Raw genomic sequence first — 23,863 nt, forward strand, 5'->3', positions numbered from 1 at the left:
ACATGCGGATTCGCATGGATGACGATGTATGCGAATTTAACCATTGCAGTGCCTGTGTGCTTTTCCATTGATTCCATGCAAATTTGTGTGCGAATTCGCATGAAAATTCGCATACTAAAACCGCATGCGAATTCCCTATTAAATACATTGTATGCGAATCGAATAGCGGTATGTGAATTCTGATGGCTCTGCCGTGCAGATTTTTTCTGCACAGAAAAACGCTCAGAAATCCTGACAAGTGGAAACAGTCACATCCACTTGTATTGTCTATGTGAATCTGCATGCAGAAAACGCATGCAGATTTGCACAAGTGGAAACGGGCCCTAAGTCTTGAATGGAAACTTATATGTAAGTGTAAACTTATGCAAAGTCTGAGTGAAAAGACTATCATGATTGTTATTGTTGCTCAATGCTTTACCTGCTGTAACCTGTTTTTGTAGATGCTTTGGAAAAGCTTTGCTTTTTATGTTTTTGTATGTTTGAAGTGTTTTGCTGATTTTTTGAACTTGGGAAATGGCTGTGACTAAATCAATTACATTAGCTGATGTTAAAAAACGCACACGTTTTCCTGCATAGAAACACACTATGTGTGTGTGCAGAAAAGCGTGCGCAGAAAACTGAAAGACAAGTGTGTTCCCTGCCTAAATGTTTTACTGTCTCTAATCAGTGGCAGCTTATTATTAAGTGTCTCAGAGTTAGAAAAAGGGCAAGTTTTATTATGTAGTTCATGTATATATCTCTCCCTGCACTCAGAAGTTGTATTCTGCCAGGAAAACCTTTATAGCTGTAATTTGCTTATCAGTGATGGTTACTAGTTGTTAGTCATGGGACCCAGGTGTCCCCATGAGAGTAGACACAGAGAAGCACTGGGGGGGGGGGGGGGGAGACACGGGAGATAGTGCTGGCAGACAGGTGAGTGTATTCACTGCCTACACCGCATGGCTCAGGGCGGGGGGGGGGGCATACATGGGAAGCCTCAGTTGGCAGTGGGCACAGATTTTCAATCAATTGCATGCTTAAATCTACTGGACATGTGTGTAAAGTATGTGGAGGGATTCGATTAAGATTCATGTGTGTGTTACAAAAATGTGCCACCTACTATTCTATCTAATGGAAAACAAAAAGAAAAGGGCCTAACTTGAATCACTTAACATTTTCAGTTTTATCCTCTGTTATCCAACTTTCTTAATTCAAGCCCAGTGTTTCTGTTGCGGGCTGAAGTATTTAATGTGTACTATATGTCATTGTCATGCTGTTTTGCTAGAGGGGTGCTAACGAGACTCTTGTAATAGATCTTCAGTAAAAGTCATTTTCTGCTAACTGCTGAGAGTGGTGTTGAGATGCAACTGTTGTGTGACTAAATGGAAATCTTAAAATCCATCACGGGAGGAGTGAAAGTAAGGCTTAGCTGCTTGGAGTATGAGTCACTCCCTTTCTTCAGTGTTTAGTATGGGCCTTATGATAATAGCACAACTGCAATAATTAATATGTAAGCAGTAACAGTGTACGTTTTACCTCTTATCACTTATACAGTGGGCGAGAGAAAACACTCCTGGTGGTTGTTTTAGCCATTGTAAAAGCTAGTCGTACCATTTGTACTAAGTACTTGTGCCTGTTTATTAATGTTCTGGAAAATAATTATACTGATGTATGCCGTTATGTATGCATGGGGGCCAATAACATAAGGAAAAGCGGCATACTATGTTTAGATGAGAGATTTTCCCTGCAGGAAGATTACATTGTTTCCCTTCATAAAACACGATAAATAAGTCATTTGTTAAAGCACAGCAATTATAAGTAGATGCTGTATATGCACACCGCCTAAGAGGAGGTGTATGGAAAGCTTTTTACAGAGATGAAGTAAAACACATTTTTAGCTCACATTGTATGTGTTCAGTAAAATGACTTTACCAATAAACTGCTGTTTGGAAAGGGTCTTGTAGAGTCATTATAAGAAGTTGCACAGTTATATGCAGATCACAGTGGGTTCAAAAATAGGCCCAAAAAATTGAGTATGTTTGAGAGTTTCAGAGTTGTGTGATGTGCCGGCTGCATGCTTATGCCTATCTAGAGAGGGGAGAGGAAATGGATTTCATTCTTATGTGGTCATTTATTTCTTCCAGGACGTTTTTAAAATGTCACGTATATTTTATGTTTTGTGGTATCTTAATGCTCATAGCTTTTTTGTAGGGCCTGTTTCCATTAGCTGCAGTGCGATGCAGCTACATAGCCACATCGCACCGCGGGTGTCCTGAGCTCAATGCACGGCAATGGAACAGTTTCCACTGCATGCATTGTGTGCAGAGGTATCCGAGAATCTGCAGCATGCTGCAGATTCTCGCACGGCCGCATCCGCCCGCTGTCCCCTCCATACACTTCCACATCAGGAGATGCGGAAGTGACGCGGATGCCAGCAGGAGTGATGCAAAGCTGCATCGCATCACTTTCGCTAATGAAAAAGGGCCCTTACAGATGCTGAAAAGCGGACAGAAAAGGACACAACTGTGTTAGTGGGCTCAGGCCCTAACCGTTATCTGGCACCCAGCTGTACAATAGTGAACTGCCAACACTCATTATACACACCTGCCACTGAGGGAATTGAAGCTGAGTTTGCAGTAAGGCTAAAGGCTCATACACACGCTTGATTTTATGGAACGACTGGTCTGTCAGACCCTCCCGCTGGGCGGGTGTTCCAGCGATAGTCCAGTGTGTGTACAGTCTGTCTGCAGCGCTGCGGATCGTTCAGAAACAGCCTTATCAGCCTGCCTGACAGACTGTACACACACTGGACTGTCGCTGGAACGCCCAGCGGCAGGGTCTGACGGACCCGTCGTTCCATAAAATCAAGCGGGTGTACGATCCTTAACAGTTAGAGGACAGCAATAGATTGTTAGGGCTGTTGTTAAGAGATATTGTAAATCCTCTATAAAACTGTCCCTGCATCATTCACTTCCCCTGTCTGTCCTTCTCTGTTTTTTTTGTACTGCGCATGTGCGCAGTACAGACAGCCGTTGGGACGGGAGGTCGGGCCAGGAAGCAGGGTGGCCATGTGCACGGTGGCAGGCACGCACACCGCACTGACTGGCAGCGGTGGCGCAGTAATTTCACTACTTTTTTTAAATGGGCTTAGCTAGACTAATGGAATAATAAATATTATATTGTTGTTTTTTTTTAAAGAAATTATATTTGTAAACAAAACAAAGCTGCATAGCAGTCCTCCCTTCCTCCAAGGCTAATTACTAAGCCTCTTCATCAACCATGCAAACTGGATGGGCAGTAAACTGATTCTCGCAAGTGGGTATCTCTACCACCTGACCAAAAAAAGAAACCCAACATGCATTTTAACATTTGGGTTACTCTAGGGGGTTCCTAAAAATGATTTTTGTTTAGAATGCCACAGATTTATTTTTATTTTCTGTGTATCAGGTAAAAACATGTTAATGTTTTATTGTCTGTAATGAATGATACAATCAAAATTAAATGGTCTAAAGGTGGCCATACACGATTCAGCTTTTTTTTGTATATAAGATATAAAATATCTATATCTAATATCTATATTATTATATAATATATTTTGATCTATTAGATCTTTTTATCAAACCTACCCTACACCATAGAATTTTCAAAGCAATCAACCTGATTTTATTTAACACATTCATTTTTTTGTATTAAACAAACGGAATAATCAATCGAAAAAAATGTTATTTTCTATTCTCTCTCTATTAGATTGTTTTAGTTGAATAAAAGGAAAACATTGAACTATTTGATTGTACCATGTATGGGCATCTTAACCACTTGAGGTCTGTGCAGCTTGGTCAGCATGCTGCACAGACCTACAACTCAGCACACAAATTAATTTTTCCTCTTTTTATTGTCCTTAAAGGGACTCCGAGCTCTACTTAAAAAGTAAAATAGTACTCACCGGGGGCTTTCTTTAGTCCAGCGCTGGTCGGGAGGTCCCACGACGGCGTCCTGGCTCCTCTCCTAGGCCCCGCTCCGGAATGGCTGGACGGCGGCAGCCCGGGCGACACTCGGCTGAGTGTCGGGCTCCTTCTTCCGCGTATGACGTGGCTGACGTCACACGCCGGCCGCCTCGCGTCATCACGGCGGCCGGCGTGGCAGTACGGCGCATGCGCGATTAAAGCGCGCATGCGCCGTACTGCCACGCCGGCCGCCGTGATCCTCTTTTGGAGGATTCTGCTGCGATCTTGCTTTTTTTTTATTATTTAAAAAAGGGAGGGTTTTCCCTCCCTCCTTCCTCCCTCCCTCCCGCGCGTGCGTTTCCTGTTAGACTGCAGCTCTAGGACTTTACGCCAATAGGCGTTAGGAGGTCCTAGGGCTGCCGCCGCAGACACGCCCATTGACATGACACGATCGTTAGACAGTTAAGAGAGTTCCAAGCCAAAATGTGAGGGTTACGCTTTAGACCCACTAGGCCCTAACTAGAGAGAAACTGTCACCTGCATACCTGATATTTAACTCTTTCAGGCAGAAAATGAGGTAACAGAACACAGCCTAGTTATTTGCATGCTTCTATCTCATCATGTCACATGTCACCTCAGGTACACTTTAACATTAGGACTAGGGGTGCTTTACAAAAAGGTGGTGAGTGGAAGGTGAGGGAGTGCCACGCACCCCCTTGCAAGGAGGCTTGGCTTGCCCCTCCCTCGTCACTTTTTTAAATAAAGAATCTGGACTGCCTGGTGCTGACGAAGGAAGCCCCCTTGCAAGAAAGCTTGACTTGTCCCCCTGTTATTTTTTTAATTAAAGAATGTGGTCTGCCTAGTGCTGACAAACAGAAATGCCTGGGGAAGAACAGGGAAACATGCACTCACATTCACATTTCATTAGAATCTGTTGAAGGCCTTGATGTGCAGAATGTTCCATGGACATCTGTACCTCACGACTACATAGTCACTCAGTCTTCTGTCACAGATGCAAATTGTATCCTGCCTGAGTCAAAGGATTGCAATGTGCAGTTGTTTGCCTTAGTAAATCAGTACCCCTGATTATCCATCTGGCATTTGCAAATAGAATAATTGCTGAAGGTACTGAGCATGCAATTTAAATTTGCCTAATGCACATTAACACAGTTTAGCTTGTTGTAATTTTCCCAGGACAGAAAATAGACACTTCTATTTAAAGTGCATGGCAGCTAGAAGACTTAAAATAAAGTTCCAAGGTTACAAGCACATCATTTAGGATTGAAATAGCTGCAGCCAAAGTGTATGTACAAGGATGTACAATGTCTTACAATGGTGAAAGAACGACTAAGACTCTCCAGACATGGACAGGACATTTGGACTTCCATGTGATATAGATACCTGGATCACAGACCCTCAAAAAGTGCACAGGAACTGCAGAACAGGAACCTGACAAAGTATCATTAAATGTCAGTGGCCCATATACAGTTAACTTTTCTCCTGAGTTTTCTGACCAAAAAATGGATTATTGACAATAAATAATAAAACAAAACCAAAGAGCAAAAAAACACTCAAAATAATTTTGACAGTACTTTTGGTGCTTTTTCCATTGGAAAGTGCTGAAAAGTAATTCGAAATTGATGATGAAAAATGATCTCCTAGTGAAAGCTCAGGAGAAAAAGTTAATTGCATATGGGCCTGTGTGTCTACCAAACAGGAGATATGTTTTATTATATGAAAGCTGAAGTCACAAAAGGCATAACTTTCTTAAGGAAGCTAGACTTCTGTTTCTTAGCCTCTTCATCTCACACATAAGGATTTATGAGATGTTCCTCCACAGAGGCAAAAGATATGAGAAAAAGCAAATGATACCATATCCTAAAGCTGAAGACAAAAAGACCATCAGTAATAGGGATCTACCTCTTATTTCAGATCCACAACCCTATTTGAAAGGCTCACTACCATTCAACAAAAGAGACAATATGGTAGAAATCCTCCAGGCATTCTTTTTAAATTAAATAGAATATGTGAATTAAGAATTTGAAAAGAAAGGGAAGGCAGCAAATGAACATAATCAATAGAACAAGTAAATCTTAGTTTTCACAAGGAAAAAACTGAAAAATTAGAAAGGCAAGCCAAGATCTAATGGCTGTTAGCAGACGTGGGTATGCCACAGACAGAACCGATGCATCAGGCCTACATGAGAAGTGGGGGCAGTTTTTTAATAATCTATACACAATTCAACACCCCTTGGCTCCAGTAAAAATCTTTACAGATCATTTCAGGTCAAAAACTTTGTGTACCAGGCTTTACAACCATCCAATCACAGACATTTCAAATCTGCATATGTAAACTGCTCTTATATTACAGTATATACTAATATTCTTTTGCCAAAATAGTTGTTAGTTTAACTTCAGGCATATTCGTAAAACATCTATGTGTGGAATAATTGTACTAAACAAAGTAAAGAGGTCTAGCTTGCAAACAGCGAATTTTGTTGAACTATAGCAACAAATGCTACTAAATTAGAGCTTATTCTAGAGGATTTGTAGAAATGGGCATTATAAGGTAATGTAGTGATTGCTGTTATCTATTCTGTGGTTTGTCACACTTACACATTTCTATTCTACTAGCTTTGTGGGTATTAGCTTTGTTATTAAAGGGACTCCGAGCAGTGCAGAAACTATGGAAAGATGCATACCATTTTGAAGCTCTCTTTTCCACGATATATAAACCGCCGCCCTACGCCTTTTAGTTTTCGCTATTTTCACGATCGAAATCGAGCAGAGTCATACACAAGTCAGATGTCAGTCGTATTGTAAGGATTAGGCAATAACGTAGTCAGGGACAGGCCGAGTTGGTAACGAATATCAGATGGCAGCGGTACAGGAGGACTAGACAAGAGCGAGGTCAAGAGGCAAGCGAGAGGTTGGTACACAGATAATATACAATATGATGTTACAATAATATTACACGAATATATACGAAAATAACAAAGACTGACTAACTGGAGTACATATATATTGTGTGTCCACACAATATATCAATGTAGCTCAGAGGAGCTAGCTAGACCTAGAACCAGCAAACTGATTAGTATCAAGGTCAGCGAGCACTGAATGCTCTGGCCTTATATACAAAAATACTCAAACAGTAGCCACTCCCATTTGGTGATGTCACCTAGTGACATCACCTGCAGTCATCCCTAACCCTCCTCCTGAGCCTATAAAGCTCACTCGAACTCGCGCGTGCGAGATGCGACCTTTGGGTCGCGCGTGAGCTGGAAGACAGCGCCGGAGGGAAGCCAGGGATGCCGCCAGAGGATTCCATCTCTGCAGTCCTGCCGCTCACCCGGACCACGCCGGAGACGTCGCGGGACCTGCCGGCTGCCGCTGGAAGGTAAGCGCATCATAGTTGGATTTTATGATCATATCTGAATAGAGAAAGTGCTTCAATCAACCCATTTATGGGAACAATCAGTAATTACCTTCCAATTACTTACGATCTGAATGATCCCATCTAGGGAAAATATCGTACTGTTAATGGGCACCTTGAGGGTGCCCATTAATGATGCAATCTTGATTGTACAATCTTACCACTTGTACATGTAGTGATGGACTACCTAAAGTATATATTTAACCACTTCCTGCTAAACGGACATTTTAAAATGATCTGTTTTGCAGGGCAGAGGACCAGGATGCACCCGCAGGGGGCGCGCACAATCACGTGCACATCACCCAGCTGCTTTCCTTTGTCTATTGGGGGTCGGAAGTGGGTAAAGGGACCCTGAACTTTAAAAATAAATAAAATTGGTACTTACCTGGGGCTTTCTGCAGCCCACCGTAGGTCGGGAGAAAGCCCCAGGTAAGTACCAATTTCGTTTATTTTTAGAGCTCTGAGTCCCTTTAAGGTATATTCACTTAATTTACCCTTCCACTGCATAGATTTGGTATGATTGTACAATCAAGATTGTATCATTGGTGGGCACCTTTAGGCAGCAACTAAATGACAGGTCTACTATAAAAGTCAGAATAATGGTGCCCATACACGGTACAATAAAAATGTTCAAGTGAAATAAAAAATAACCTTTTTTTTATCAAGAAAACGAACCTTTAACCTATGTTTTTTTGTTTTGTTTTTATTTTAAATAAAAATCCCATCGAACATGTTGGAAAAATCTTTATATTTGATGTAACGGAATAATTGAACAAAATTATCTAACTGAAAAAAATGAAAAAATTGTACCATGTATGGGCACCGTAAGACTGGTTGAGCTGCACTATTATGTTAAGTTGACTACCTCTGATGTTAGGGATGAACAGCCAATGAACAATTGCACGTCACAGGTAAGTCTTGTGGGTTTGTAAGGTAGCAAGTTGCCAGTATGGCATGTGTGACTGTCACAGGGAAGCAGCATAATTTATTAGATACTGGTCAAAGGGCGGCAGCATTTCAGAAAGAGTGGAGATTAAAACATGTTCATAGGCTGCTGTGGTTAAAGTGCATCGTTTATGAGTAGAAGAATGGAACGGTTTTGACTACCCGACATTGTAACTGGGGGACAGCATGAGCTATCAATGATGGTTGGTGTTGGCCAGTCAAATCAACCTGGGAGCTTCTAGTAGTGTTTAAAAAATGGCTGTGCAGTGATCCATGCTGCAAATGAAGTTCTGAAGCAGACGGCTGGTGACTATGCACATGCTCACACTGTGTACTGGAATACTGACATTGGGTTCTGTTCTCTCAAAGAAAGACTAGCATGTGCCTCCTTCAAGCTACTCCCTGACTACATCAAATGAATGATGATGGAATAGAGGAAAAATTTAAACAAAACATAGACCGCTGTTCAGTCAGGCAGGCAGTATCTGACTTTGGCACAGGAAGACAACTTTGCAAACGCAGCAATACATGTAATAATTACAAAAAACAAAAACAAAACAAAAACAAAAATGGTTAAGTACAACGCAAAATGCAAAGCAAATAATGAAATGCTTGACACAATATGCACTAAAAAAAACCTGAACCTAATCTAGGACTTTAAAGATTTTTTTTAATATATTGCATTAGTTATTTTACATTTCTATGCACTGAAAAATAGAATGTCTGTATTTCCATTGCTTTATATGTGATTTATGTTTGTATGATTAAAATTATATTATATGGAAGTAAAAGTTTTGGTAAAGTTAACTTACTGACTTGTTATTTTTAAGCTGCAGAGAGGTGCTGTTAGATCCAGTAGACTTTAAAAAGAGTTCTCCTCTTTCCTTATAACATGTTTCATGATTTGAGTGCTAATACACGTTTGTGTTCTTACAGCCAGTCCATTAACGCCACACCGAGACCTGACATCCACCAGTCTAAATGATATCTCGGACAAGCCTGACAAAGATCAAGTAAGTATACAGGCCTATGCTCTTATCATTACAGTTGAGGTAAATCTGTTACATTTGAAAAGTACAAAAAACAATATAAAAAGTAAATAGAATAAAATGGCATCAAGACTATTGCATTTTCTGGACCCTCAGCCTCAACTATATATTATGAGCGTTATAATACTTCCAGCAACACATTTTGAATGGTCCTTTGTTATAAAGGGTATCAGCTACTGATTGGGATGAAGTTCAATCCTTGGTTAAAGTTCCTCTTTACATAAAGTTTTTTTTTTAAATTGTGGGAGCTCCCTATGAAAATCATTATACAGGATCTTCTCAAAAAATTAGCATATTGTGATAAAGTTCATTATTTTCTGTAATGTACTGATAAACATTAGACTTTCATATATTTTAGATTCAAATACACACAACTGAAGTAGTTCAAGCCTTTTATTGTTTTAATATTGATGATTTTGGCATACAGCTCATGAAAACCCAAAATGCCTATCTCAAAAAATTAGCATATTTCATCCGACAATAAAAGAAAGTGTTTTTAAAACAAAAAAAAAGTAAACCTTCAAATAATTATGTTCAGTTATGCACTCAATACTTGGTCGGGAATCCTTTTGCAGAAATGACTGCTTCAATGCGGCGTGGCATGGAGGCAATCAGCCTGTGGCACTGCTCAGGTGTTATGGAGGCCCAGGATGCTTCGATAGCGGCCTTAAGCTCATCCAGAGTGTTGGGTCTTGCGTCTCTCAACTTCCTCTTCACAATATCCCACCGATTCTCTATAGGGTTCAGGTCAGGAGAGTTGGCAGGCCAATTGAGCACAGTAATACCATGGTCAGTAAACAATTTACCAGTGGTTTTGGCACTGTGAGCAGGTGCCAGGTCGTGCTGAAAAATGAAATCTTCATCTCTATAAAGCTTTTCAACAGATGGAAGCATGAAGTGCTTCAAAATCTCCTGATAGCTAGCTGCATTGACCCTGCACTTGATAAAACACAGTGGACCAACACCAGCAGCTGACATGGCACCCCAGACCATCACTGGCTGTGGGTACTTGACACTGGACTTCAGGCATTTTGGCATTTCCCTCTCCCCAGTCTTCCTCCAGACTCTGGCACCTTGATTTCCGAATGACATGTAAAAGTTGCTTTCATCCGAAAAAAGTACTTTGGACCACTGAGCAACAGTCCAGTGCTGCTTCTCTGTAGCCCAGGTCAGGCGCTTCTGCCGCTGTTTCTGGTTCAAAAGTGGGTTCATGCTTCCATCTGCTGAAAAGCTTTATGGAGATGAAGATTTAATTTTTCTGCACGACCTGGCACCTGCTCACAGTGCCAAAACCACTGGTAAATGGTTTACTGACCATGGTATTACTGTGCTCAATTGGCCTGCCAACTCTCCTGACCTGAACCCCATAGAGAATCTGTGGGATATTGTGAAGAGAAAGTTGAGAGACGCAAGACCCAACACTCTGGATGAGCTTAAGGCCGCTATCGAAGCATCCTGGGCCTCCATAACACCTGAGCAGTGCCACAGGCTGATTGCCCCCATGCCACGCCGCATTGAAGCAGTCATTTCTGCAAAAGGATTCCCGACCAAGTATTGAGTGCATAACTGAACATAATTATTTGAAGGTTGACTTTTTTTTGTTTTAAAAACACTTTCTTTTATTGGTCGGATGAAATATGCTAATTTTTTGAGATAGGAAATTGGGGTTTTCATGAGCTGTATGCCAAAATCATCAATATTAAAACAATAAAAGGCTTGAACTACTTCAGTTGTGTGTATTTGAATCTAAAATATATGAAAGTCTAATGTTTATCAGTACATTACAGAAAATAATGAACTTTATCACAATATGCTAATTTTTTGAGAAGATCCTGTATATGCAGCTATCTTATAAATGCTCTGTGATTGACTTCAGTCTAATTTTTCTCTGTGTTAAGTCATGTGGTATTGCTTAGCAGCACTAGGGCCATCTTCTTGGGTGGCATACAGAACCAACATGCATCAGGAAAGAGGGAAGTGAGGGGTTTTGCAGAAAGCACCCTATTTCATATCGTGTAACCAGTGTATTTAAATAAAGGAGCCAATCTGTAGGGATCAAGTGACTGACCCAGCAAAAAAACATCCTATCTACCAGCAGTGTGAGACAGCTCTCCCACCATCACTCCTGGTAGTCACAGGTAGCCCAAACAATCTTTTCTGGCTGCCACAGGGAGCCCCCAAAATGACCACCCTATTAGGTGAGAAAGTGGCCTGGGCCTTTTCTCTCCAGGGTTTTAGTGACAGATTGGTGGCCGCCATTCTTCAGGTTTCCCTAGAATAGCTGTTACTGGGACAAGAGATTAGACTGAGAAAGAGAGAGTTGTAATACAGGGCCTCGTGTGGGAAGCATTTTTGCTTGTTGTCCATACTTAGCCATACTTCTGGACTTTTTGGCTGCAAATTAGCATTGTAAGGAAGCTGAAAACTTTCAGGAAATTCATCTATCAAAGAGTTAAGGCATACATTAGAAAGCCTGCAGATACCGAAAAAAAGGAGTAAGTAGCAGACAACTCTTGATTAGCATTGATTATATCTGTACATCTATATAGTTATATATAACTTAAGTAATTTTTTTTTTACAGTGGTTTGCTTTAACTTTCGACAGATTGTTACAGGAAGTAGTAATAAAGCAATACCAACTTCAGATCCTGACAGAGCCAGTTCTAGTTACAATTGGGTCCTCAACAAAATTAACCTGGGGGTCCCCCTGACAGAGTTTAGAGCGGAATTAAAGGGCCCCTTTTTGCTGTCAAATTTACCCTCCAATTCCTAGGACCCCTGAGCCAGCTGCCTGAGCCACCTATCCCACATCTCCCCTCAACTTTATAGTGGTTCCTGGGCCTCTGCAAAGACTCACTTGTCACGGCTGACGTGTTCTTCAATGAGTCCCTGTGTTCCAGTCTTTATACTCACAGGGGCACCTCTCCTTGATGACTTATGTTATATGCTTGCTATGCTGCAGTGCTTGTGGAGCCCTGGGGCAATTGCCAAGGCTTCCCTTATGGTAGCACCGCCCCTGGATCCTGTAAAAAAATACTTTCAGGCACTTCCAAGTGTCCAGAGGTAGCTATAAAATCATAGCATAGATTTAGAGCCTATCACACTGTGTACAAAACTAAATTGAAAAATGAAAATGTTTGGATGAAGTTACACTGCACTTACCAAAACTTTTAAAAGTACCATTATACTAACCTGCGTGGTGGTGTGGCAAAAAGGTTCACAAAGAGGAATGTGAAGATGTGAAGCAGCCATTCATCCCCCCCCCCCCCCCCCAACACATTTCGCTTGTTGCCATTGTCTATGCCATTGTCTTTAGAAGTGTGTGTGTCACACACCTGGAACAAACATACAGTCAATGGAGTCAGAGAACCTGATCCCCATACTTGTCCTGGGTTAGAGAAAGAGGATCAGCATAACTACCATGCAAATAGCAAAAATTAATAATGATAAAAAAATATCAGCCTCCACATCCCCTTCACCTCAGATGTCCTTCACTCTTGATTATGCCTTATACAGTATCTAGGCCTAGAGGAGTTTGAAAACTTTATGAATTGAGTTGATTATTTTGTTTTCTGCAGTTGGGTTTAATTTAGAGTTACATTTGCTTTTATTACTTTTTTATCTATTTTTTGGCTGTATTCGTTATTTGGAAGAGATGTTAGTGCTTCTGGCATTGCATGCAGCAAAGGTTAAGTAAGGTCCTGCTATTTGTAATTTCCATGCTATAGGTGTGATTAGAGGTGAAATCATTTCACCTTCAGAGATGGAGGCAGCTGCTGTAGGACTGCTTTCTGTAATCCGATTACGTGGGCTAAGCAGCACGGCTCGCATCTATAGCACACAGGATAAAACCAGTGCAGCCAGGCAGCTCAGTGTGCTGCAGCATGGGGAGAGGGGCACAGAAGATTTTTGTCTTTTAATATAGTTTACAAGCACATTTCTTAATAAGCATTCTAAAATACATAATGTAAGCCATAATCTGCAAAAAGATAGCCACAAACAATACACGGGGCATTCATCAGACTACTAATGTTCTGTTTGACTACTTTGCAATGTTTCCTGTTGCAGTACTTGTTATTTCTTAAAGAGGAGCTCTACTTACCTATACAAATGTAAATAACGTACAGTATTTCATCACTGTAGAATTTATTTTGGGGTATATTCAGCAAACATAAATATAATTTACACGTGCAGTGAGCACATATACATTGTTCTGCAATTTATCTATGTGGCGCCTACACATGCAACACCTACGGTTACTAATTAGTCTTATTGCATGTCTCTGTGCTTCTCTCTGACTTGCAGTAATGTGGTAGTTAGAGTAATTTAAAATGTTTTTAAAGTATAGCACCAGTTACATAAACTAGGCAGTACTTTTATATAGTGAAGCTAAATTGCAGTGGTTTATTATTAGTATTATTATTATTATCATCAGAATTTGTTTCCCTTATATCAATATTTTTGATGCTCAAACTGCTTTACCAATGTCCTCCATTCTCCTGCCTGATCCTTGTTCCTGCTTGGATGGAATAAGCAATACAAATTATTCTACATTAACTCTTTATGTCTGTTAAAAGTCCTATGAGCGTGTTTGTTTTATTAACTTTGAATATATTTAGTTTAAAAAGCTGCAGTCAATGGGGGTGTGAGTAAGCAACATGTTGTGAGCTCTGCTGAAGTTATGAAACAACAATTGCAGGAGAGAGGAAATCAAAGGATGAAAAAAGAAGCTGTTCATGTACTATAAAGTAGCATGAGTGATTTTACCTTTTGCTTCCCAGTGCCACCTAGCATCTGGGGTAGAACTGACATAGCATGGTTACAAACAACTGCATAAGTGCATTTGCAGGGGAAGGTCTCAGGGTCTTTGGAGGTTATTAGGGCACTACCTGCAGCATTTAGGATAAGTGTTAGTTACTCAGATGTTTTACGTCTACTGGGCGCATACTTGTTCTGGGTGTGTGGCTCAAACACTTCTGAAGCCAACAGTTCAGCATGCACATTTAGAATCAGAAATTAAGTCAATTGGTGAAATATTTATCTTAGTTGAGAATTTTCTATAAAATCAGTGTGTTATATACACTCTCATGTTATACCCATGAGGCACTGTCATTTACACATCATCTGTGCACTCTTTCTATAAACCTGCTGTGAGAGAAAGCTATGAAAGCTTCCCTAAATATAGAAGAAACTGTGTTAATTTTCCAATCCTTTTTTATTTTTATTTTGTTTTTTTTAGAATTATTTTCATTATAATTATAGTAAAATCCTCAGCTTTGATCCATCTTAATTTCCTTCGACTCCATATATTACAGTAATTCTTTGATACAATATAAATGAGCCACACAATGAATTATATTACTGTAATCCTCATTTTTTACTTTCATTAAACTGTTGGCAATGGAAGTTATTTTTCCACGTGGTATCTATCAGCCAGGTACAGCAAGACTTATCAAAAGTCACATAGATAAAAACCTGTACTGCTCGCATGTAACATGGAAAATGATAAGGGGAAAATCCACACAAAACATGTGTGCTGCCACTGTGTCCTAGTGGAACAAATCAATGGACTGTTTGATGAAAGCAACAACACAAAATGATAAGAAAACATTGCAGGGATTTGTCGAATTCTAGGCTTTTTTTAGAATCAGACTTAAAAATTGTAACAGTGTTCCTGCCATATATGTGAACTAAAAATTCAACATACATAAGTTACCTTGAATAAAAAAATTAATTTGAGAAAATAAGAAAGTGCATTTATAATTTCTTAGCACCTCACAATACCGTCTATTTTATGGATGACGGTGCACAGTTGTGTGCATAGTCGCATGAGATAAATCTACAGTTCCCCCTTGATAGTTTAGCCATGCAAGATTTGGAGCCCGATTTACTAAGACTTTTTTAGGCTTGAGTTCATTAGAGACATACAGTAGGTGACGCTGAAACCCTAGCAACAATATAACCTGTGTAATACTCACCAGCCAACCCACTGGGCCACATAGCAGATCATGCACAAGGCAAACCTAGGCGCTTGCCTAAGGCCTGGAGAGAGTGTACGGCCCTGGTGGATGTAAGCCCCACCACATCTTAATAAAAAAAAAACATGTGATCATCAGCGGTGGGCAGAAACTGATATCTTGTCTAGGGCCCCAGTTCGACTTAATCCTTTTCTGCCACATAGCAGCACTGCACATCCACAGAATTGACAAACGGTGGCTGGCTGGCATTGTTTCAAAAGCTTAAGAAATGCCTACTGTAAGATTTGGGCAGTGGTAGACTGTAATTTTCTTTGTGCAAACACCTGTCAAACACATTGCAAGATTGCTTAGCCTGTCTTCTTATGCAAGTCTACTACAGGAGTTCATCAGCAGATCTGCTTGATAGACATTGCTTGTAGAATTCAAAACCAGTCTCATCCAATGCCACTGATGAACATCTGCAGAACTGCTAATCCAATCACCTATTTAATTGCAAGGCAACACCACCAACAACTCATCCATGTGAAGTAGCCCTAACTCCAGCTAACAGCTGTCATTTCTTAATTAATCAAGGTTGCACAAATGTTCAAGGAGAAACTGCAACCTGAAGAGCCTTCATAAATTAGGCTGAAGGTGTAATATAAATTATCAGGCTGTTGTTTTAAAAGAGATGGTGAAAATTGCTGAATAGACACAGTGAAGTGTTTCTCCTATTTTTATGCAGTGTAAGAGAAGCTGCTGTTATGCATGTTAGCAGCTTTCCTGTCCCTGAACCTCTTGTCCTCTCCTGATGTACATAGTATGTGCCTATACATACTCTCTGAATCATGCTGGTATCACAGCTCAGGCCGGAGCAGGTCTGTAGCCAGATATAACACAGGCCACATATGCTGCAGTCTGATTGAGCAATATCTGTCCAACCCTACTACATCGACAGTATTTTGTGTCAGATTAAGTTCAGGCCTTTTCCACCTTGCACTACACAGTTGTCAAGATTGCTCAAAGGGTACTCAGTCAGATTATTGTGCATGGCCAAAATTAGAGTGCCTTATACAGCATTACGAGGTTTCATGCTGGCAGATAGAGGAGGTCATCTTTTAAAAGAAACATTTCTAAGGGTGTGCATAGTAATAATAGTGGGATCCAAGTGTTTATTGGACAGCTTTAGAAATATGGAGATTGCTGACCTGCTAGAATTTATTGTTATCTGACGGTAATGCTGATCTCTTTCTATATTATACTACTGGAACAAGAATGCAAATCTAGTGATACTCATTTCTCACAGTTACTTAATAAGTTAGCAAGATGTTCTTTTAAGTCTTTCTTCACTCACAGATATTAGCCTTGGCAAGCAGTAGATTAACAGTCCAATGGCAAAAAAGGCCATACCTCCTAAATAGCTTGTTTTTGATTGCTTGCACTGTATTTTCATGTGCACCTGAACTTAGGGACACTTTTAAAACCAAAATCTATGGGTGAGTTTCCTTGAAAAATACAGTTCCACACAAACCTTTCACATGTATGCAGTACACTTTTTTTTAAGGAGATAATGACCATTTTTATTTTGTAGTCTGTACATAAAAGAGCTGTGAAACAGCACTAACATCATTTTGACTGTTTTGTGCCCTTGTAGTGTAAACATGCCCTTTTCAGCACAGCTCAGAGGCAGCGATAACACTTTAGTGTGTAAAAAAACAGTGTCCAGTGTTATGTAATAACATCAACTATGAGGGTAAGGCCATTTTCACAATTTACAAATGGCAATATGGCAGTCCTCAAGAAACAGAAAAAGCACATTGTGCAGATCTTGCCAGCAAGGTGAGATGATGCTGGACAATATAAAATAAAGTTGTGTAGATATGTAGAAAATGGCCGATATGCCAACAAGTGAGGGAGAGTTTGGCTCAGGTTTGTCTTCAGGCTAAGAAGCTGCCCAGATTCCTCATGGATTATACCTCATGGACTTACAGGTACAATCGGTACTTTGTCCAGACTATGGCATGTCTCTGGAGCATCTTGTCTGGCTGTGAAGGAATGTTGCAGTCCCACCCCCTGGCAGGGTCCAAGGCAGCTTGAAGAAAGGAACATGCCATGTTAGGTGTTAGCAGTGGCATAGCAATTGGGGATGCAGAGGTTGCAACTGCATTGGGGCCCTTGGACTAGATGGGCCCACTAGGGGCCTTCCCTCAAATGCAGTATCAGCTTTTCAATGGTGCTATGCTGGTAATGATACAGTATATGCTTTGAATAGTGGTAATCATTAACAAACAGTTCCCCTCCTCTGCTTACACCGCTCATAGGGCTTGATTCACTAAGCCGTGATAACTCATATCAGGGCCGCGCTGGCGGTTTCATGTGCAATTTCGCGGTTTGCTCATGCTTTCGTGCACAATCTCAGGCGAAAATTCATGATTGCGCACAAAATGCAAAATTGCGCATGAAAACGCTAGCCCGGCTGTGATATGAGTTATCACGGTTTAGTGAATCAAGCCCTTACTCTGGATGTCCTTGCCAGGTATTGTTGTGCTATATGAATTGTTATGTGTTCAATGCTTGGGGGGGGGGGGGGGTCCCGTGTAAAACTTGCACTGGGGCCCAAAGCTTCTTAGCTGCACCACTGGGTGTTATCTTTTATAAACTATTTTTAGGCAAAAAAACTGCCAGTTTAGATTACTTGTTGATGTAATTTCTAGGTAAATTGAGAGGAAATAAAATGACTTTACAAAAGGCTAGAGTATTTATACATCTGCATATGTATTTGTCCTTTTCTCTGCTAATCTAGCAGTTCCTGCTGTAATAGTTTGCACTGTGTTACTGAAGCCTGTGTGGGTTCCCAACATTTGCCTGACAAGCACAATGCATGATCAAATGATATAGAGGAAAGCCATGTAAATCTAGGGAGTGTATGGTGCACAGACTTGGCATCAGAGTCAGACTGATATCAGTATAAGCCATAGTCGCTTAGTACACACACCATTGTGTCCTGGATATTCCTGGTGTGCTTCCACACAGTGTTTAGGAGCATATACTGAGCAAAGGGCAACATCATTTCATAATTAGGAAAAAGAGAGGATGATTGAAGGAAGGGGACTGTGTGACCTGAATCTTTGTTCAGGACAAATGGCAGTCCTTAAAGATTTTTGTAAATGTGACTTTTTGATCTGTAGTTTGTATGTTGGCCAACTCACCATCTGCAGAGCAGATAGAGATTACAAATTAGCATCTGCTGAAGAAGATTAGCTTATTCTGAAAATGCAGTGATGCGGTGGGAATGTGACAGTGAGAGGAAATACTCAGATCACTGCTGGGTGACATTGCCACAGATACATCCCTAACTGGATCCAGTACGTCTGTGTAAAAATCACTGTTTGGTTAGCAAATAATAGTCAGAATAAACACCTGTGGGTGATTTTAAAGCCGGATAGCCCACAAAGGCCTTATTAACCAGGCAGCATATTTTGTATCGTCCCTCATTTCCTGTCTGTAGACCAACAGAGTTTAGTACAGAACCCAGTTAGTGACAAGAATTATTATGATTATTACTATCATTATGTATTTATATAGTGCAGACATCTACTGCAATAGTCATGTTCATGTCTAGCAGAGGAACTAACAATCTACATTAATCCTTCTCAGGTCTATTCATACTTTCCAATGAACTGTATTAATCATAATACAATGTTGCTACTCTAGTTTAAGGCCAGTTTATATAGGAGTACATATAAAATCTTTGCAGATAGTACTTTTGCTGAGAGTTGAACCTGCTGCTGCCAGACACTAGAGTGCTAGTCACTGGTGGAAGATTTCTCTCTAATTGTGACACAGTAAGCAATAACAACCTGACTGGGCTCCTAATAGATCCCTTACTCCATCCAAATCCTGCTTGGACTTCAAAGATGTTTCTAATAAAATGGCTTTATTTGGTCATTTCCTCAGTGTGAAGTTTGAACAATGAACTGATGAGATTTTGCATAAACTAGGAGATTACATAACTCTTGCTTCCCAATCCTATTGAAATCCATGTTCCATTAAACCATTATCAACCCAAGGCTAAAACCTGAAAGCAGTAATTAATCATCAATGGCCTGTTTACAGTGCTGACAGGTCATTTGCAATCTGAAAACATGCGCAAAAACAGTCTGTTGTGGCTCCAAAAGGCTAATGCAGTTTATTGGAAGGGTATGAATAGGCCTGAGCATGAGTGCTAGCCAGTGCAACTAAAGTGGAGATAAAAGTCTCTCTTGGTATTTGTGGGCAGCTGTAATTTTTGTCACGTTTCCATATCAACGCTTATTTATTATTCAGGTAAAACATTGCTGTTACACTGAATGGAATAAATGAGTCTGTAAAGAATACTTTGTTACCATTATCTATTCACATCTTTCCTCTGCTTGTACACAATATAACTACAAATGTATACAGTCTTGGAAAAAAAGAGGCTTTTTAGTCTTGATGTGCTTCCTTGGGTTCCAGTCAAGGTAATCATATTAGCTTTAACATTATTACAAACTGATTTACTCAAATTTGTATCATTAGGGTGAGTGAAGGCTACATGAAGTAGCTGTGTATATTCTGCATTTGGATACTATTGTAACAAGAGAGCACACCATCCATTCTGCAGAGTAAGAAAAAGTATTAAATGTCTGATCATATGAGTAGTGTGTTTTATTTTTTACATATCTACTGCCAAGCCATGCCATGACATTTTACAAAGTGCACTGACCCACCAGGGATGTCTCTTCCAAATAGCAGTACACTGCACACTATTAGGTAAAACTTCATATACACTTATATATTAACTGAAATCATATTTTGTGGCCCCCTTGCCACTGATCAGCATACAGCTGCTGTTGCTGTTAAGTAGTCAAATCTGTTCTACAGAGAGGGGAGGTGGAGAATGAGCAGGAGTAGTCTTAATCACACTGAAGATCATATGAAATGGATACTGATGGCTTTGGGTAATACCTGTACTCACACTACATTTTAACTCAAAACAATGACAATGATCATTTCAGGCGATGTGAGTCTAGTGTGTATGTAACTTTATGAGTAGAAGTTAATGTTTTAAACAGAAAGTAGCTGTGGAGAGTACTTTCCCTCTCTGTCACTGTTTAGTAATGCTCTCTTATATCTAAGGGCCTGTTTCTGCAGGCAACTCGGGAGGGGTAAAGCTGCCGATCCCTAATGCTTTTGCCGTCTGAATTGCATTTTGGTGCGACTCTGGATGGTATGCTGCATGGCACGACTAATCAATTCAGCTGCGTGCTCGCATCACTGCAAGTGCCGGCGTGCATCCTGCAAGACACACGCTGGCTAAGTAGAAACCAGCCACAAACAATGAGATAGTTGCTTGCCACTGCCATGTTAAAAAAATAAGAAAAGGCATCATGTTTCACAAGTATATTTACTTAATTTAGTGTGAAAAAGACTCTAGCTTGTAAGCTCGCAAGGACAGAGACCTCCCCCTAGTGTATCTTGTTTCTGCTGTACTTTAACATATGAACAAGTACAGCATTGATGATGTCTGAAATTATGCATCAACTATGCATGTATTTGTACATAAATTGATGGATGTCCTGATTGTACATAGTTTAGAACTTGTAATATATCTAATGTATTTATGCTCCTCACTATTAGATTTGTACTATGTACAGAGCTATGGAAGATGTTGGTGCTATATAGTGTATGATGATAAGACACACCTTTTCTCTCCCAAAAGTGAGGGGAAAAGTCCCTGACTTACGCAAACCCACCAATACAAACGTCGCCGATGGGGACTCCCTATTCTATGCTCCCCCAGCCCTGTTTGACAGAAGGGAGGACACAGGGCCACCTACGCCATGGCCTAGGGCACCACAGGAGCAAGAGCACCAAAGCAGCAAGCAGGCTGAACTTATGCAGTGCAGGGAGATCAGGCGAGCGCCTGACCACGGTACTCTGCTGCCAGCGGCCACCATGCTCTCTGTGCATGTTTGCATTGTGGTGTGTGGCTATGGACTTGGACAGCATTGGAGACAGAGGGGAAGAGGAAGCTTCGGCACTGGAGAAGAGCTGAGAAATGAGTGACACTGATGACTGCTGTGGTATGAAGGCGAGCTGGCTACCTATACTGAAAGGGGGGGCAGGGAGTGAGAAAAGGAGGGATTAAGGGAGCCATCTGGCTACCTATACTGGAGGGAAAGGGGGGAGGAGTCATCTCGCTACCTATACTAGATGGGGAGTGGCTGGTGACAGTGGCCTTGGGTGGTAAAACGTACAAATCCGGCTCTGGTTACAAGTGGGGCATAAGGTGGTTTGGTTTTCTATTAGAGAAAGCTATGCTGAGCTTTGTAGGAAATCACATTGGGACTTCATCCTATAATGAAATATTACGTCATCAAAGTGCAGTTGAGAATTAATTGTTGACATTTTGTAGGACTACAGAACGCAGCTTTTGAAGCAAAGGCAGGTGAGATGCTGTGCATGGTACCAATGCTGCCACTGCATGACTCCTGCATGAACCATACAATAAATTATGGTTTTGACACAAACCATTCCTAATTTGTCACTGATTGTCTGTTCATGTAACTATGTGTTCACAATCACTATTCACAAGCTTAGGCCAGTGCAGTAATGCACAGCAAGATAATTGGTTGACACTACATATGCAGTAGTCATGCCTCATCTTGTTTCTATTCCACTGCAGGTACTTTTCTGACATTCAGATTTGTGGAAGAAAGTCCACTTATTACTTTAGAAATGACTTTACAGTGTATTTAGTTGCATACTGCATCTTATGGTATCATGCAGGTTCCCTTCAACACTATGAATGGGACTTTGTAGCATTAGTAGTTTTTTAGATAAATCTAACCACACACCAAATACTGTGGAAACTGCACAGATGTCTAAATGCATGTCATAGTGACGTGTTGTGTGTTGTATTCAGGGTAGTGTAAGTTACACTTTTCACTTAGGTACAACAGTTGGATAACATATTTATCAAGCACCTACAACTTGTAAATGAATATAAGCCATCATTGTTTTAAAGGTTTATGCTGATCATGATCCACTATATCATCTATACATTGAGATCCTTGAAGAAAACAACCTACTATATATGCTTAGATTGCACAGCAAGCTGTATATCTGTGTTATGGCCCATACTCACGGGCAACAATTGTCGCCGCAACACGCGGCGCGCGCGTGTTGCGGCGACAGGTCGCCCGTGAGTATGGGCCGTTGAACGGGCGCGCACCCCGAACTGTCGCCCGTTGCTGATGTCGCCAGGTGATTGAAATATTCAATCGCCTGGCGACAGTCGCCGCCGCAACTCCGCCGCAGCTGTCGCTAGTCCGCGTGAGTACGCGGACTAGCGACAGCAACCTCCATTGAGGTATGCAGAGCTTCCGGCGGGGGGAGGAGGAACGTCGGCGACAGCTTCCGGCGCGCCGCTGGTCCCTCTTCCGCATGTGTACGCGGAGGGACCTGGCAAGGAGCTGTCGCCGGCCTGTCGCCCACACGCTCACGTGTGCTGGCGACAGGCCACTTTTGCCGCCCGTGAGTATGGGCCATATGGCTGTTAGTCAGAACACAACAGCTTGTTCTCTGCTCTCTGTTTAGATAGCTGGCAGGTGGGCCAATCAGGTTTGACTTTCAAAGAAGAAAGAACAATAGAGGCCAGACTAGATTTCACATTGCTATAGTAGAACAAATTTGGCTGAAGTGGTTACCAAGGTGTGTCAGAGGAAGTGACAAATGTGGAGCATTGAAGTAGTGTGCACATTTGTTTCTTTAGCTGCACAGTTCACCACCCATCCCATTCATATTCACTTTTATGCACATGCATTAGGCTGTATCTTGTGTCAGTCATAGTGATGGCCAAGCCTTCTGTAGACCTGTAGTCACAGGAAGTTCAAGATTTCACTTTCTAAACAGAAAACCAGCAAACTGCATGGATTGTGTTTGCGTATGGTTAAAGAGAATCTGTATTGTTAAAATCGCACAAAAGTAAACATACCAGTGCGTTAGGGGACATCTCCTATTACCCTCTGTCACAATTTCGCCGCTCCCCGCCGCATTAAAAGTGGTTAAAAACAGTTTTAAAAAGTTTGTTTATAAACAAACAAAATGGCCACCAAAACAGGAAGTAGGTTGATGTACAGTATGTCCACACATAGAAAATACATTCATACACAAGCAGGCTGTATACACCCTTCCTTTTGAATCTCAAGAGATCATTTGTGTGTTTCTTTCCGCCTGCAGCTATCTTCCACTGAAGTGTAAGGCTGTTTCTTCCTGCAGAGTGCAGACAGCTCTGCCTGTATGTAATTCCTCAGTATGTGAAAGCCCAGCCAGCTCAGAGGAGGATTTATCCAGCTTGTAAAAGATAAGAGAGAAGAGAGAAGCTGCCCTAATCTAAATAATACACAGGCAGTGTGCAGAGAGGGGCCTGGAGGGGGGAGATGCATCACAGAACCACAACACTGAAGAACTTGGCAGCCTTCCAGACACAGGCTGACAAGTCTGACAAGAGAGAGATAAGTTGATTTATTACAGA

At 41.1% G+C, this 23,863-nt stretch overlaps 1 protein-coding gene across 9 annotated transcripts in view; it reads left to right on the forward strand.

The window, feature by feature from the left end:
- The window catches only part of SLC4A4 (solute carrier family 4 member 4), a 403,790-nt gene that overhangs the window by 286,730 nt on the left and 93,197 nt on the right, over nt 1-23,863 (forward strand). For all 9 annotated transcript variants that reach the window (XM_068233367.1, XM_068233376.1, XM_068233372.1 and 6 more), the window contains one exon: nt 9,237-9,313. In XM_068233367.1, the coding sequence (XP_068089468.1) occupies nt 9,237-9,313 (77 nt within the window). The remainder of the gene's footprint in view (nt 1-9,236; nt 9,314-23,863) is intronic.

Source organism: Hyperolius riggenbachi, chromosome 1 (assembly GCF_040937935.1).
Source record: "Hyperolius riggenbachi isolate aHypRig1 chromosome 1, aHypRig1.pri, whole genome shotgun sequence".
Taxonomy (NCBI): Eukaryota; Metazoa; Chordata; class Amphibia; order Anura; family Hyperoliidae; genus Hyperolius; species Hyperolius riggenbachi.